General features: G+C 41.1%; 1 protein-coding gene across 2 annotated transcripts; it reads left to right on the forward strand.

Moving 5' to 3' along the window:
* The first annotated feature begins 349 nt into the window (after positions 1 to 349).
* rcc1 (regulator of chromosome condensation 1) lies at positions 350 to 15,145 on the forward strand. 2 transcript variants are annotated; one of them, XM_062063273.1, is made up of 10 exons: positions 350 to 502; positions 1,094 to 1,190; positions 1,282 to 1,469; positions 5,543 to 5,722; positions 7,104 to 7,200; positions 7,283 to 7,405; positions 7,487 to 7,627; positions 14,064 to 14,183; positions 14,256 to 14,408; positions 14,511 to 15,145. In XM_062063273.1, exons 1-10 carry the CDS (start codon positions 461 to 463, stop codon positions 14,684 to 14,686), a joined length of 1,317 nt encoding a protein of 438 aa, XP_061919257.1. In that variant the 5' UTR covers positions 350 to 460; the 3' UTR covers positions 14,687 to 15,145. The 2 variants fall into 2 exon arrangements, with proteins under 2 accessions (XP_061919257.1, XP_061919258.1); XM_062063274.1 differs by lacking the exon at positions 350 to 502 and adding an exon at positions 591 to 746.
* Positions 15,146 to 15,842: the final 697 nt, after the last annotated feature.

The following is a 15,842-nucleotide window of genomic DNA, read 5'->3' on the forward strand; positions in this document are numbered from 1 at the left end:
TAATAAAATAATAAATGGGAGTCATAAGAGCAGGTCCGGTCTCCACCACTTCTTTAATGTTCACCCTCCTTTTTCTCTCCCTACACACCTTCTTCCACAACCACCTTTATAGACCTCTTACGTCACAGCCCTACGGCAACTCTGGAGGGACAAAACTCCTCCTTACCTAACATTATCTGGCAATTTGGGACATCCTGAAAAGTTTGTTACACTACCAAATCGTAATTCCTCAAGAAGACACGTACATTTGAGTAATAAATATTGCTGCACTGAATTGCATGTCATATAAATCAGATATAAAGGTAAGACTTTTGCTGTGAAATCAATATTTCTGGTTCGCTCGCGCTGCACAGCTTGAAGGGGGCTACTGTCTCTTTAAGAATCATCTAAATCACAGATGTTATCGCGAGAGTACTAGACCGGTTTTCCCACTGACCAAGAAGTGACTGCGTGCGTGTGCATGCTCGTTTCAAGCCAGCCTACAAACTTGTTCCCGTCACAGGTTGGTCAAGTAAATTAAACTGTCTTCTGGAAACATTAACGATTAGTAAACAGCCAATTAACTCCCATGTTTTGGTGGTAAATGACCTGACTGGCATGCTGGCGGAGCTAACTATGCTAGTTGTAACTTGGACGTGCACGTGTTAGTGTCCCCTTACTGCTATCCTACACGTTTTGGCGGTAATTTGGATCTACTACTGCTCAAAACAATACGACTTTGTTCAGTTAGTTACTTATTTGTTTTGGTGAGTAATTCGCAGCACGAACACCGGGCTACACATCCGCACTGCTAATAAAAGCTAACTTTCAGGTGGCTTTTAGAACTCTTAAATACTAAAGCAACATTTTGGAACTTCAGCGCGTTTCCTCATAGTCAAAAGGTCCTTATTATTTGTGTTAATGTTGAAGAAGACGTTGTTTCATTGAACTGCAAGCATTAAATGTGTGTCGGCGTGCAAAAGTAGCTGGAAGGGTGCCAGCCTCCTGACAACTGTCATACAATGCCTCCTTTATTGAACCACACACTCTCTTCACAATGTCTTCCTCCAATATATGTCTTTAACCCGTTCTTGATACATCTCTCCTTGTGTAGTATTTAAGAGTTGCTGACATGCCAGCTAGAAAGTCTACTACCAAGAGGAAATCAGATGTTATTGTGGAAGAGGTGAAAGAGCCGAAGAAAGTAAGAGGTTAGTATGAATGAAAGCAATTCACTGCAGCACAGCCATAAGCAAATTGTGCTGACCTGTGAATGAATGTGCGTGCGTGCGTGTTAACCAGTTTACCACAGGAGTCATGGAACCGAGGCGGGTCAAGTTCTTGTTTTGGGCCAAGGTGATGTTGGACAATTGGGTTTGGGAGAGGACATCATTGAGAGGAAGAAGCCAGCCCTCTTGTCCCTACCTGAGAAGATAGTACAGGTGATAGCTGGAGGCATGCACACAGTGTGCCTCAGCGAAACAGGTCTGGTAAGTACATACCTCACATGTTTACTTAAAAATAGAGTACATCTTTGGTAGGGCTGCACAATTAATTATGAATTTGGCTGCCACGATTAAGTTATCGACAGCGATATTAACATTTAAAAAGCAAGCTCCGCTGCATATTAAATCAAGCACTTTCACAGCCGCGCGGTAGAAGACCAACAGCTGTTCGCGCCCACACCTGAGTCCATTGTGTATTGCCAACACCAGTGAGACGCGCCTGCCATTGCGATTCATGCCCCCCCCTCCATCGGCATACGCGTATGTGTATGCATCTAGGGAATCCGGAAATGTAATTGAGCTACGTTTGTCTTGATACCAATGTACCTAGTAGCAAAATGTATTTACCGTATTTTCCGCGCTATAAGGCGCACCTAAAAACCTCAAATTTTCTCAAAAGCTGACAGTGCGCCTTATATATGGACCAATATTGAGCCACAACAAACCTAAACTTCATTTTCATAAAGTTTAGGTCTCGCAACTACGGTAAGCAGCCGCCAACTTATTTTTCCCCCGTAGAAGAAGTTCTTCTATCGTAAGCAGCCGCCGACTTCATTTTCCCCCGTAGAAGAAGCGCTTCTAACCCAAAAATGGCTCCTATTAAAAGACACGCTTACGACGCAGAGTTTAAACTTAAGACGATCAGTCACGCAGTAGAACACAGGAATAGAGCAGCAGCGAGAGAATTTAACATAAACGAATCAATGGTGTTTAATTCGGACTCTGAAGAAGAAGAATTAGAGGGATTGGTGGATGAGGAATAACTTCATAAAGTGAGCTTTACGTGTTTATTTTGTGTGTTGTGTTGTGTGACATTAACGTTTGAGCAACGTTGAGTTATTGATATATTGTTATTGCTCTGCACTATTTCGAGTGTTACTATATTGTGATTGCACTAACATTTGATTTACCGTAACAGTATCAGACTGTTTTTTACGTGTTTATTGAATCAGGGAAAAGTTCCCCTCCACTATGTGATATAAATGTTGCATTACATGTTATACTTTGCTGTTGTTTAAAGATAAACAAAACACCACGTCACTGACTTTACCTCGGGGAAAATAATAAAACAGCTGTTTATTCATTTTGGGAGTGAACAGAGTTGTCAGAACACTGGTTTGTAATATATTAATAAAGTTTGACTGACCTATCTTGACTGTTTTGTTGACATTCCCTTTAGCGCAGCTCCATCTAATGGATGCATAGGTGCGCCTTATACGGTGCGCCTTATATATGAACAAAGTTTTGAAATATGCCATTAATTGAGGGTGCGCCTTATAATCCGGTGCGCCTTATAATCCGGTGCGCCTTATGGTGCGGAAAATACGGTAGATACTTTTTAAAACAAAGGGGACCACAAAAAAGTCATTATCGGCTTTTTTTTTTTACCAGAAATTGTTATGATACATTGGACATACAACTTTATTGCAATCAATGAACAATTTTGGCATTGAATAATAGGGATCTAACAGTATCAACATTTCATGGTATAATATTATCACAGTGTTAAGACTACAGTACAATATTATTGTGTTATATGTCCAAAAAAAAACAATAATAGATAGATAGTAGTTTATTGATTCCTTCAGGAGAGTTCCCTCAGGAAAATTAAAATTGCCATAGTGTGCAAAATGAAGTGGCAGGAATGTTCAGGATAAGCACACTTACTGTAAATACATGCTAAATAATAATGCTAAAATGTTCTAATCATACTACAAACAGGTATTTTTAACTGCAAAGAATTGTGCAGGGCATACATTGTCTTGTAAAGTTTCAAGGTAAACATCCAGTGTAAAAAAAAATAATGCTCACTTTAGTAACTTTTACTTAATGCGAAGCAGTGTCCTCCACAGTAGACATGGCTATATCAGTTTGGAAAATGCAGTTTCTCAGAAAAGTTGACTCACAATTTAACTTTTAATTATGTAAATACCTCACCAACTGATGTTTGGCTTTGCGGGCTTCAAATATTTTTTTCTGCATGACAATAGCAACTTGACCAGGGTGTAACCTGCTTACCGCCCGAGCACGGCTTGATAGGCTCTAGCCTCCCCTCAACATTAAGAGAAACAAGCGGTGAAAAATAGATGGATGTTTGGAGAATTCATCAAGTTGTTCTTCAGTTTACTCCTAGTTCCCGCAATTGCATTTTTTTTGTGTGAATTCCCTCCATGTGCTGCGATGTGACCGCTGGCTGTGTCGCCTTGGAAATGCTCCAGGTGAAAGTGGTGCGCTTTGCTTTGCAGAATGCAGACTTTTCTTACATCCGCCAAAGTTTGTTTGTCTGTTTGTTGGCAACATAACTCAAAAAGTTCTGGATAGATTTGAGGAAATGTCCGAATACAACAGTTCTTCTCATTTACTATGGGCACACTTCACTTCCTGCTTACGGCATTCCACGCCTCCACCTTGCTTTTTCTGCGCTGCGCAGAGGATTCTGGGAGATGTAGTTATCTTCAGACCCGGCCCACGCTAAAGCGCCAAGAAAAAAATACACACCAAGACTTTGAAACCGAAATACCACGGTATCCACAATGCCTTTACACCGCTATTAAATAACAGTGAATATACTTGACAACTTCTCTTTTAGTAATATGTAAACAAACGGGTTACAAAGGCTCCTAATTTGGCTGCTGACGTATGCAGTGACATACTGTGTCATTTCTGATTGTATTATTTTGTCAAAATTATGAGGGACAAGCAGTAGACGAGGGATGGATGATTAATTTACTGTTAATATCTGATTACTTGGTTTTAATATTTTCTATCTACACTTCTGTTAAAATGTAATAAGTGCATATTCTTCTGTTGTTTGGATACTTTACATTAGTTTTGGGTGATGCTACAATTTTTTGTATAAATTCAAAAACCAAGTAGTTACAGGATCATACGTTGGTCATAATTAAAGTCCTCCTGTATCCAGGGACATATTTCCTCACATTATAAACAAAAAAAAATGAACGATTTTGCGACATTAAAAATATTGATCTAGTCATTGTAGTATCGACTATATACGGCTCTTGTCCTTTGTATCGTAACTGTCGATATTTTTATAGATCCACCCATTTGTTTACATTCAGCTCTTAGTGGTTAGCTATTGTATCCTCCTACAGTGTGTAGTGAAGCACGTGTAGTTATTCCTCTTCCTGCATGGATGATACTTGTAAGAAACAAAGGTTTTTTTTGTTGCAATGGAGGCAAATACCGGTACTGTCGAGGGACGTTGGCCTCCGAACTAACTTTGTTTTAAAGCACTGCTTGCAGAGCGGTGCTTCAGTGTTTATAGCTTGACCTTTATTGTTAGTTTTAAGCCAAAATATATAAATTCTCCTTATTCTGTTTCTGTTTGTAAGTGCTCTCTGTGTGTGATATGCGCCACTGCGCATATTACCAGCAATGTCACCATGGCGCGCATTCATATCTATGGAAAAAAAAAAGTACCTGTATTTTTCAAAGGCAGTATACTACCTATTTTAATTAAGTACTACCGGTATACAGTGCAACCCAAAATGTAACATTTAAGTACTCTTTCACGGGAATACAATTGTTTCACTAAATAACTTGTTTTTGTATTTTGTCATTTAATATACATGTTTCACACTACAAACAATCAAATGTATGGTTAGGTCAAGCAGGGGTGTCCAATTGATGACGTGCAAGCTATATGCTAAACGTGACGGGTTTTTTTTTCATATGACTTGGAGAACATTTTTTAAAATTGGATAAATAGAGCCTAAAGCATCATGTAATTAGAAAATAAATTACATTTTAATACTAATAATGAATAAAAAAGCGAATGTTTGTTTTTAGATTTATGGATAATATTTATTTAGTCCTTTTATAATCAAACAACTTCATTGCAATTTACAAGATGTCACTTTCACGTGCCCACTTCTACTTGCCAAAAGTAGATTGCCGATCTGTGAGAAACAATGTTTTACCTAACATAATGAATAATTGTAATTGATAATCATGGTTTCATTAAGATAAGTAATTATTGTGCAGCCCTAATCTCTAGCAATATTTACAATTGAGTCCTTTGGAACTTTTTTCTTAAGGTCTACACTTTTGGCTGTAACGATGAAGGGGCTCTTGGTCGGGAAACCAAAGAGGAAGGGTCTGAGATGATCCCAGGGAGGGTGGAACTTGAAGAGAAGGTGGTCCAGGTGTCTGCAGGGGACAGCCACACAGCCGCACTAACAAAGGAGGGAGAAGTATACTTGTGGGGATCCTTCAGGGTTAGTACTCTGCTTTTCACTCCTTCACTTAGATGAACAAAACAAAGTATTATTTAGAAATATATCTATAAATGTATTTGGAATACTTCCTCATGATACCCTTTTTCCTAAATCATGATTTTCAGCAAACATGATTCCAGTGTTTTCCAGTTTACAATTTGTTGTTGTTGTCCACTTGGTATGAATTGATTCTTTTCAGCCATGTTAATTTTCTCTTAAGACAATTGTATAGCTTTCAACTTAAATGAGTTAATTGGCTGCAGCTCAGTAACATGCACCTATTAGTGATGTGTTTACAATGCTTCTATGTCATTTAGCATGGTTTGATTTGCTTATCTGGCTTTGGCCATTTCTATCCTCCCTAATGTGTAAATATGAGAACATCTGGGAAGCGCGGCTAATCAGTTTTACTGTATATTGTCAATTACAGGAAACAAGAACCAGGCAATTCAGTTTCAAAAACGTGAAAATTATTTTTACATTAAATAGGTGTTACATTTGTCTTAACTAATGCATACAACACAATGCAACATTAAGTTAAGTTAAAGTACCAATGATTGTCACACACACACACTAGGTGTGGTGAAATATGTCCTCTGCATTTGACCCATCCCCTTGTTCACCCCCTGGGAGGTAAGGGGAGCAGTGGGCAGCAGCGGTGCCGCGCCCGAGAATCATTTTTGGTGATTTAACCCCCAATTCCAACCCTTGATGCTGAGTGCCAAGCAGGGAGGGAATGGGTCCCATTTTTATAGTCTTTGGTATGACTCAGCCGGGGTTTGAACTCACAACCTACCGATCTCAGGGCGGTATCAAATGAGGAAAATAAGAAAAAGAAAGTATATACATTGTTTTTCCTCCTTTTATCTTTTTTGTCTCACATTTTTTAATTTAAACATTACATTACTGAGATAAATTTACATATCTCATAATAGTATTTGAAAAACTGGCATGTAGAACCCCAGTTTAATCTTTCAGGGCTACTTTCATCCCTCAAGTTTTGATATTTGTCCCCCTGTAATTTTATTTAGTCATTGAAGTCTCCTTAACACTCAGTGGCACACTGGTAATTACATCTCTATTATCTCTGCCTACCTTGAGCTTTCTCTTTATTAAAACTAGAGCAGATTGCCCCTAAGAAACCTCACTCTCTATTGTTTGAAAAAAACACACAACTGACAAACAGTTTAATGAACATGAATATGTGCTTTTATATCAACCAGTCTGTGATAAAATTGTGGTTGGGGGAGAAGCTCACCGTATTGTTTTGTTTTCAGGCATTTTGGGACTCAATAAAATGTGCTGTATTTATTGCAGTGTTGGCATTCTCAGGTGAGGGGAAGTTTTGCCTCTAATACTGATCTTTCACCCACCAACCCAGGACAACAATGGTGTTATTGGACTTTTGGATCCATTAAAACCATCTGCTCTTCCACTTAAACTACCCATGATAGAAACTGTTGTGAAAGTTGCATCAGGTAGGGCTTGAACAAATGACCTCACCATCTTTTTATTATAAGAGCAAAGTGATCTGTTTAAAGGTCAGTGATGTTTTAACAGGTAACGACCATCTCGTTATGTTGACCATGGACGGAAAGCTTTACACATCCGGTGCAGCGGAACAAGGGCAACTAGGAAGGGTGCCTGAACAATTCTCAGTCAGGGGAGGCAGGAGAGGCCTTGGTAAGTATAGAAACCCCCAAAGATGATGTAAAGTGTTTAACTATTGTTTCTGTACTAGCTAAAGAGTTCCTGTGATTTCAGGTCGTCTATTAATTCCTCAGATGGTGAGAGTCAAGGGGAAAATTAATTTCATTGACGCCTTCTGTGGGGCGTACGCCACATTTGCTGTGTCAAAAGAAGAACAAGTGTATGGATTTGGTCTCTCCAACTATCAACAGTTGGGTAAGTGTTCCACCGTTTGTACTTTTTTTTGTCTTGACTGTCAAATTGTAATTTTGAATTAGTGAGGTGAATTCAGTTTTCTTAAGCTCCATCTATCGAAACGTTTTTGAGCAACCTTTCATAACTGTCAAGTGTAAAAAGTGTAAAAACATAACCACTGTGAGCAAAAACTAATTAAAAAAAAAAGTGAATCCACTCACACAGATAGCAGAACATACTAAAAGTGTTTTCACGTCATTACAGTTAAAATATGTCAAGGTAAAAAAAGCCTTATACTCTAAACTAGGGATCTCCACATTTTACTGTTTTTTAATTCCTCACTGAACTGGACACTTCTGTTGTCTTGTACTTTTGGTTTATTTCGTAGCCTGTTTTGGTATAAATGCCGCCCATGGTGGTTACCTCCAATTAGTATCCATTAGGCTTTGAGTGTGTGGTGCAGACAAGCAGACTGCAGACCACATAACATTCTTAGACTTAGACTTCGACTTCCTTTTTATTGTCATTCAAATTTGAACTTTACAGTACAGATAAGAACGAAATTCCGTTACATCCGCTCATTGTAGTGCAGAATAAAAAAGCAATAAGGTGCATATATAAATAAATAAATAGGTTACTGTACAGAAAAATGTATTGCTCTTTTTCATATGCATCCACGTTTATGGATGTATGTTATATTGTCTTTTTTATTCCAGCGAGTTAATCCATTTTGGGGGGAGTTGAGGGGATAATTATGATGCGTTCAAGAGTCTTACGGCCTGAGGGAAGAAGCTGTTACAGAACCTCTGCTTCGGAGGCTGCGGAACCTCTTTCTAGAGTCCAGCAGTGAAAACAGTCCTTGGTGGGGGTGAGAGGAGTCTTTGCAGATTTTCTGAGCCCTGGTCAGGCAGCGGCTTTTTGCGATCTCCTGGATAAGAGGAAGAGGAGTCCTGATGATCTTTTCCGCCGTCCTCATCACTCTCTGGAGAGACTTCCAGTCTGAGGCATTGCAGGCTCCAGTACAGACAGAGATGCTGTTGGTCAGTAGGCTCTCTATAGTGCTTCTGTAGAATGTGGTGAGAATGGGGGGAGGGAGCTGCGCTCTTTTCATCCGACGCAAAAAGTGCATGCGCTGCTGAGCTCTTTTTATAAGAGCTCTGCTGTGTAGGGACCAGGTCATATTGTCAGTTATCTGCACCCCCAGGAACTTGGTGCTGCTTACCATCTCCACCGCTGTGCCGTTGATGAAGAGTGGAGCGTGGCTGGACTGGTGCTTCCTGAAGTCAACGATGATCTCCTTGGTCTTGTTGACATTCAGGACCAGGTTGTTGGTTCTGCACCAGTCAACCAGATGTTTCACCTCCTCCCTGTAGTCTTTGTCGTTGTTGTCACGGATGAGGCCCACTACTGTTGTGTCGTCCGCATGTTTCACAATGTGGTTAGTTGTGGACCTGGCGCAGCAGTCACGGGTCATCAACGTGAACAGCAGCGGACTCAGGATGCAGCCCTGGGGGGAGCCAGTGCTAAGGGAGATGGCACTGGAGGTGTTGTTGCCCACTCTCACAGACTGGGGTCTGTCTGTGAGGAAGTCAAGCAGCCAGTTGCATAGGGGGGTACTGAATCCAAGGGGGGCCAGTTTGCTCACCAAGTGCTGCGGGATGTGATGGTGTTGAATGCTGAGCTGAAGTCAAGAAACAACATCCGCACGTGTGTGTCCTTTCCTTCCAGATGTTCTAAGTTCAGGTGGAGTGCAGAGGAGATGGCGTCCTCTGTGGAGCGGTTAGGGCGATAAGCAAACTGGTATGGGTCGAATGTGAGGGGAAGTCTGGAGACAATATATTCCTTTGCCAGCCTCTCGAAGCACTTCATTATGATGGGGGTGAGTGCAACGGGGCGATAATCATTGAGGGAGGAGATTGTGGGTTTTTTAGGCACTGGAATGATTGTGGGCGTCTTAAAACATGATGGTACCACAGCCTGGGTCAGCGAGATGTTAATGATGTCTGAGAACCCCAGCCAGCTGGTCTGCACATCCCTTAAGCACCTTGCCCGGAATGTCATCAGTAGGGATGATGTTTGATAAGAAATTATGGAGTTCGAGCCTATTATCGAATCCTCTTATCGAACCGATTCCTTATCGATTCTCTTATCGAGTCCAGATAGGTTGTTGTATATGGAAAAAAACACACAATATTTGGTTTAACAAAAGCTCACTTTTATTATATAAGAAAAAATTAAATCTAATAAATAAATAAATTATTGACTGTTACCCCCCTAAAAAAATAAAATAAAGAAATATTGACTGTTGTTACCCAAAGTATATTAAGTGGGATTTTTCAGAAAAACAAATATATACAGTAACACAAAAACAACCTGTCTCTGTGATCACTATAGGTGTATAAATAATAATATAGTGTTAAATAAAATCAGTTCCTTGGGCACAAAACTTAAAATAATACAGCTCTCCAAAAAGTGCACTTCTGCTGCTATTTTGACATAACTGTTTATGATGCTTTGACATTTTTGCACTTTATTTCTTTATTGAAAGAAAATTCTATGAAGAGAAAAATTGTTTGCAAATGTGGTTACAATGCTAAAAAATTAAAAGTTAAAGCTAAAAATAGAGATACACTTTATTGGGTTAACATTATTTCTTTAAAGGGGGAAAGATGTGATGTTATGAGCTAGGGTAGGGAATATAACAACTACACTACCCAGCATGCAGCGGGAGTGACGAGCATTGCGCGGTAGCCCCGAAAAGTGTTGTTGCATGTCACCACCCAGCAGCTAAGAATGAGGTTATGAGCAAGCTGTGAAACACGCCTCGTCTGCATTATTTATAATTAGACAGACAACACATATACAGTGTGATTTTGTTTTGTTTACAAGGAAAGAAAAACAAAAGTTAAAAAAGGGAGATCAGGTCATATATGTTGTATATATATGTATGTGCTGCGGTTGCTTTAAGAAGGTTTCGACAGCTGCCGTAAAGGAGGTGCGTTGCTCGCCTGGTTGCTATGTTTCCGGTTGGTCGTAAAAGTGTTCGTCATGTGTTTGTACCCTGCTGAAATCTCTCAGTAAAGTTATTCATTGAATTATACCTTTTGTTTTGAACTTTATTACACCTTGGAGCGCGGTCCATTGTTTTTCTTGCTTTCCCTATCTGCGCCTAATGACTGAGCTACATGACGTAATTTCTTGTGATGTCTCACGGGGCATTTCTGGTCGAGACGGGATTCGTTCTGAGGGATTTGAATAAAGAACCAACTCTTTTTCTTTACTATAGTGGTCTCTATAACGGGTACCGGTTCTCAAAAAGGGATTCGAGTCCGAGGACTCGGTTCTTTTCTTATCGAACAACCGGGAAAACCGGTTTCGAGTATCATCCCTAGTCATCAGGTCCCGGTGCTTTCCGGGGGTTCACTCTCCTCAGGGTTTTCCGGACATCTGCTACGTCCAGGTTGAGCCGTTTCCCATCAGGGCGAGGGATGGATTTTCTCGCTGGAGTGGTGTTAAGTGCCTCAAACCTCACAAAGTAGTTGTTAAGATCATCTAGGAAGCTGATACTCTTGTCACAGGGACAGGGGGCAGCTTTATTGTCCGTGATGACCTGTATGCCCTGCCACATTCGTCTAGTGTTTGTGGGGTTGTCGAAGAAGTCCTGCACTTTCTGACTGTGAGCACGCTTTGCAACCTTAATGGCACGGTTCAGGTTACCTCTGGCTGTTTTTAATGCTACCATGTCGCCAGACTTAAACGCCTTGTTCCGAGCCTTCAGCATTGCACGTACCTCACTGTTCATCCAGGGTTTCTCGTTTGCCCGCGTGGGGATGTTCTTGATCACACTGACATCCTCCATGCACTTCTGAATGTATGCGGACACAGACTTTGCATACTCCTCCACACGTGTGATGATTTTCGGTGGCGGCTGCCTTGAACATGTCCCAGTCTGTGGTTTCGAAGCAGTCTTGTAATGCTTCCATTGCTCCCTCTGGCCAGGTCCTCACCTGCTTCACTGTAGCTTGCTTCCTGATCAGCAGGGGCTTGCATGCAGGAATTAGCATCACAGATAGATGGTCTGAGGAGCCGAGGTGGGGGCGTGGTGCAGCTTTATACGCATGTTTAATATTGCTGACCACTAAGTCCAGCTTGCTTCCACCCCTGGTTGCAAAATTCACATATTGATGGAAATGAGGGAACACAGTTTTCATGTTAGCTTGATTAAAATCCCCTGCCACGATGAAAACTCCCTCTGGATGTGTAGATTGCAGTTCATTGATGGAGCAGTACAAAGCATTCAAAGCTTCTTTGGTGTTAGCACTGGGAGGAATGTACACTGCTGTGAACATCATAGCACGGAATTCACGGGGTAAATAAAATGGCCTGCATTTTAAAGTTAATATTTCTACATCGGGAAAGCAGTGACATGATACTATCTTCCCATTGTTGCACAAGTTGTTATTGATGTATATACAAACACCACCGCCTCTGGATTTACCAGTGAGAGTTCTGCTCCTGTCCGACCGAAACATAGTTAGCCCCTCGATGCTAACTGCCTCGTCCGGAACAGATGGTTTCAGCCACGTTTCTGTGAGAAATATGGCGCAGCAGTCTCTCATCTCGCGTCTTGCAATTAAATCCAGCTTAAGGTAGTCCAGTTTGTTCTCCAGGGAGCGGACATTTGAAAGCAGGATGGAAGGAAGCTGCGTTCTGTGAGGATTAGCCTTTAGTTTTGTTGTTAGCACAGCTCGGCATCCCCGCTTTTGCTTCCGATCACACCGCTCACGTCTCCTCCATCGACGGTCCCCGCTGGTACTAGGCTCCGCTGCTTCACAGGCCGCTGAATGTAGCCGGCGTAGAATTCCGATGCTAGCGAGGAGGTCCAACGTGTACGCGTCTTTCGGTCCAAAACAGCCCTATCTATCCACATCCAGAATTGTCTGGCGGTCGTATCTTACCACGGAGTGTCCACGCTGGAAGCCAGTCATGAAATTCACAGAATTTACCGGTATATTTGCCAAAATGTTCTATTTCTACCATGAGCGTCTGAAGCCGCAGCCGGGCAGGGCGCCACCATCTTGATCTTTCCCATATACCGCCATTCTAATGGGAATCGTGGTCTGGCATCAGTAGATGAGTCAGTTGGCTATCCAACACTTGCTCAGCTGTATAGTGGTTACACCTCTATAATTAACATCTTTATCCAAACAAAGAAGAAGAAGCTTTGCTATGTGGTGACAAAGCAAATTAGTCCATCCATCCATTTTCTACCGCTTGTCCCTCCCAGTGTCGCAGCAGGGCTGGAGCCTGTCCCAACTGCACTTGGGCGGAAGGCAGTGTACACAAGTCGCCAGCCACCTCATCGTGTAATATATATTAATATATCTCATTAATAATGTAAAAATTACTTTTAGATTATTCTGAGGGCCAATAAAAATGTGTAGATAAATTGCCTAGAGATGGGAAAATGATCGACTCTTCGATGCATCAAGATTGGAACGTGGATGATTCTGAATCGATGGACAAATGTCCTGATATCAATTTATGTATGTATGTTGAATAAAGTAATACAAAATTAGAATTTATGCAGACACACACGGAGGAGGGAGGAGGAGAAGACCAGCTATGCTAGCTGTGGTGTTAAGATAGTTTGAATATGAAGTAGTGAAACAAAAAATAAATAAATCCTTGGTATAATTCAACAGAAGTCTAACTGGGAACCATTTTACAGCTGATAGTAACCAGCTAAGAAGCGGAAATTGGCAAGTATATTAATAAATCAGGAAAGAGACAAATATCTACTTAGTTCAACAACACTTTCAGGTATAGATATGAATGGGTAGATGGTAGATACGACACTCCACTTTGAGCTGGAAGTCTGCGGCGACTGGGGGCAAAGTGTCTGGACATTCTGTGGTTTTAGAAGGCATGAAAATGAATACAAGACGGATGCCTGCTCGCCAACTAGGAATGTTTATTTATTTTATCATTTAGCAGGCTATTTTTGCTAAAGTTCTTTATTGGCTGAAGTGCTGCATTAATAGTTCCCACCTTGGACCCTCGTTTTCAATCTCTACTGAACAATGCTGACGCACTCACGTCTTAACTGCTTGTTTTTCAAGCAAAAGATATTAACGATGGAAGAGAGTCTCCAAATTCTGACATCTCCTTAGAACTATCAATAGCCTTGATTCCTGCTAACCAAAAGCTTTGCAGTGGGATTTCTTTACGGTGTAGATAATTGAGGCAAGGTACTTTTCTTGTCTGTCTCTATATTCTGTACTAACTGGGAATGTGTACCAAACAGAAGGTTTCGTAAAGAAAAATTCCGTTGCGAATACATGTACCAATACACTACCATTGTCGAAGCAAACGAAAGAGACAATCTGAAATTTATTGAAACTCTATTATTCTTTCACAACTCTTGTCAAAACTCGTATATACTGTATGCGTTCAGGCACCAAAAGCACAAAGATGTGTTTTGTCCCCGTCAAACTGACTTCCTTCAAAAATTCCACCACGGCCTGGATGGACTTTTCTGGAGGACAACATCACACTGTCTGCCTCGATTCAGAAGGTAAACTGCTAGTATTGCATTTGTCCATAACTTGTTTATGTCCTTAGTTTGGGGCTAATTTTAAAAATACAGGACAGGTGTATAGCCTGGGCAGAGCGGAGTATGGCCGCCTTGGTCTCGGTGAAGGCGCTGAAGAGCAAAGTGAACCCACACCAGTGACTGGGATTGAATCAGCCAGAGGTGTGACATGTGGGGCATCAGTCAGCTTTGCGGTCACCAAAAAGGGTGAGGAAGTAAAACTTTACAGTATAAATGAAGGACACTAGCTTTGGAACTGATTCGTATACGTTGCTTACAAGCACCTGATGTTGACTGTGCCGACTGCAGGGGCTGCGTATGCGTGGGGAATGGGCACCAACCTACAACTTGGAACGGGAAAAGAAGAAGACGAGTGGAGCCCAGTGAAGATGACTGGCAAGCAGCTTGAGAATTGCACAGTACTGATGGCGTCCAGTGGAGGGCAGCACACAGTTCTTTTGGTCAAAGGCACAGAGGAAAGTTGATTTTCCTCTCAGGCATGTATTAATACTTCAGACTGTTTCTTGTGCCTACAGTGGGGTGACAGTCTTAATGTGACTTTCTATGCTCAGCTAAGTGCAGGAGAATCACAGCTGAGAGAAAGTGGTAAGCTTCGACCCTACCAGCTAAAATTCCCCCTTTTGCTGACGTGGCTAAGTGATAGACATTTTCACTATATCATCACAAATAGGAGACTATTTTAAAAAAAACTGAGCAAGACATTCGACTGTCGGCATGTACTGTAAATACATTTTTATTAATTTCACAGTCTTTTAAAAAATGTGTTTTGATGGCATAGATGCTGATTCAAACAAGATATTTACACCCATTGAGTTCAATTAGTCAAACTACCGAGGGCACCGATGTTTTCACTGTATTCGGGGAACTACATCCTGTATTTTGCTACTGTTGTCATCTGATAATAAATTTTAGATTTTACTTGATTTCAGATACAGTGCATTTTTATTTTAGCAGTTAATTTATGTAATTTTGTTGCTGAGGCTAGACTTCCTGGCAAAACTCTCCCTCTTAATACTAATACCTCTGAGGCCCTCCCTGGCTCTTAGAGCTGTGAAATACTAATATGATTTTACCTGTTGGACTTCCACTAGGAAGGTGTTGTATCTCAGACACCTGCATCATTTCCAGTGTTGCGCTAAATCCGCTTGCCTGCCATAACATAGGTTGTCCTTATATTGTATTGGACCAGAGACCACACATATGCCTGACCTGTTTACTCTATTAGGACTGACAGGCCCTATCCTCGAGCCAACTCACCAGCAGATGGTCAGTTGACTCTTGCACAGATGCACGATTGATGTAAACAAAATAGTCAGAGATTGATGTCTGGGCCAAATTGCTCCGTTGTTAAGAGCTCAAGAACTACCTTCTGCTCTTCATGATTGTCTTGCAGACATTAATGTCCAATAACACAACTAAACGATGCCAGTGGAGCTCCAAATAGGTCAGAATATGCCTGACATTACTGCCCATGTCACCAAATCTAACGTTATCTTTAATAATCTTAAAAAGAGAATAGCACTAAGTACAAAACCAGTGAAGTTGGCACGTTGTGTAAATCGTAAATAAAAACAGAATACAATGATTTACAAATCCCTTTCAACTTATATTCAAATGAAT

The sequence above is a fragment of the Entelurus aequoreus genome, linkage group LG11 (genome assembly GCF_033978785.1).
Source record: "Entelurus aequoreus isolate RoL-2023_Sb linkage group LG11, RoL_Eaeq_v1.1, whole genome shotgun sequence".
In the NCBI taxonomy this organism is placed as follows: Eukaryota; Metazoa; Chordata; class Actinopteri; order Syngnathiformes; family Syngnathidae; genus Entelurus; species Entelurus aequoreus.

Coding starts and splice junctions, on each gene's coding strand:
- rcc1 (XM_062063273.1), top strand. CDS start 461: ATGCTCGTTTCAAGCCAGCCTACAAACTTGTTCCCGTCACAG. Junction 503..1,093: donor CAAACTTGTTCCCGTCACAG/GTTGGTCAAGTA, acceptor CTCCTTGTGTAG/TATTTAAGAGTTGCTGACAT. Junction 5,723..7,103: donor ACTTGTGGGGATCCTTCAGG/GTTAGTACTCTG, acceptor CCACCAACCCAG/GACAACAATGGTGTTATTGG.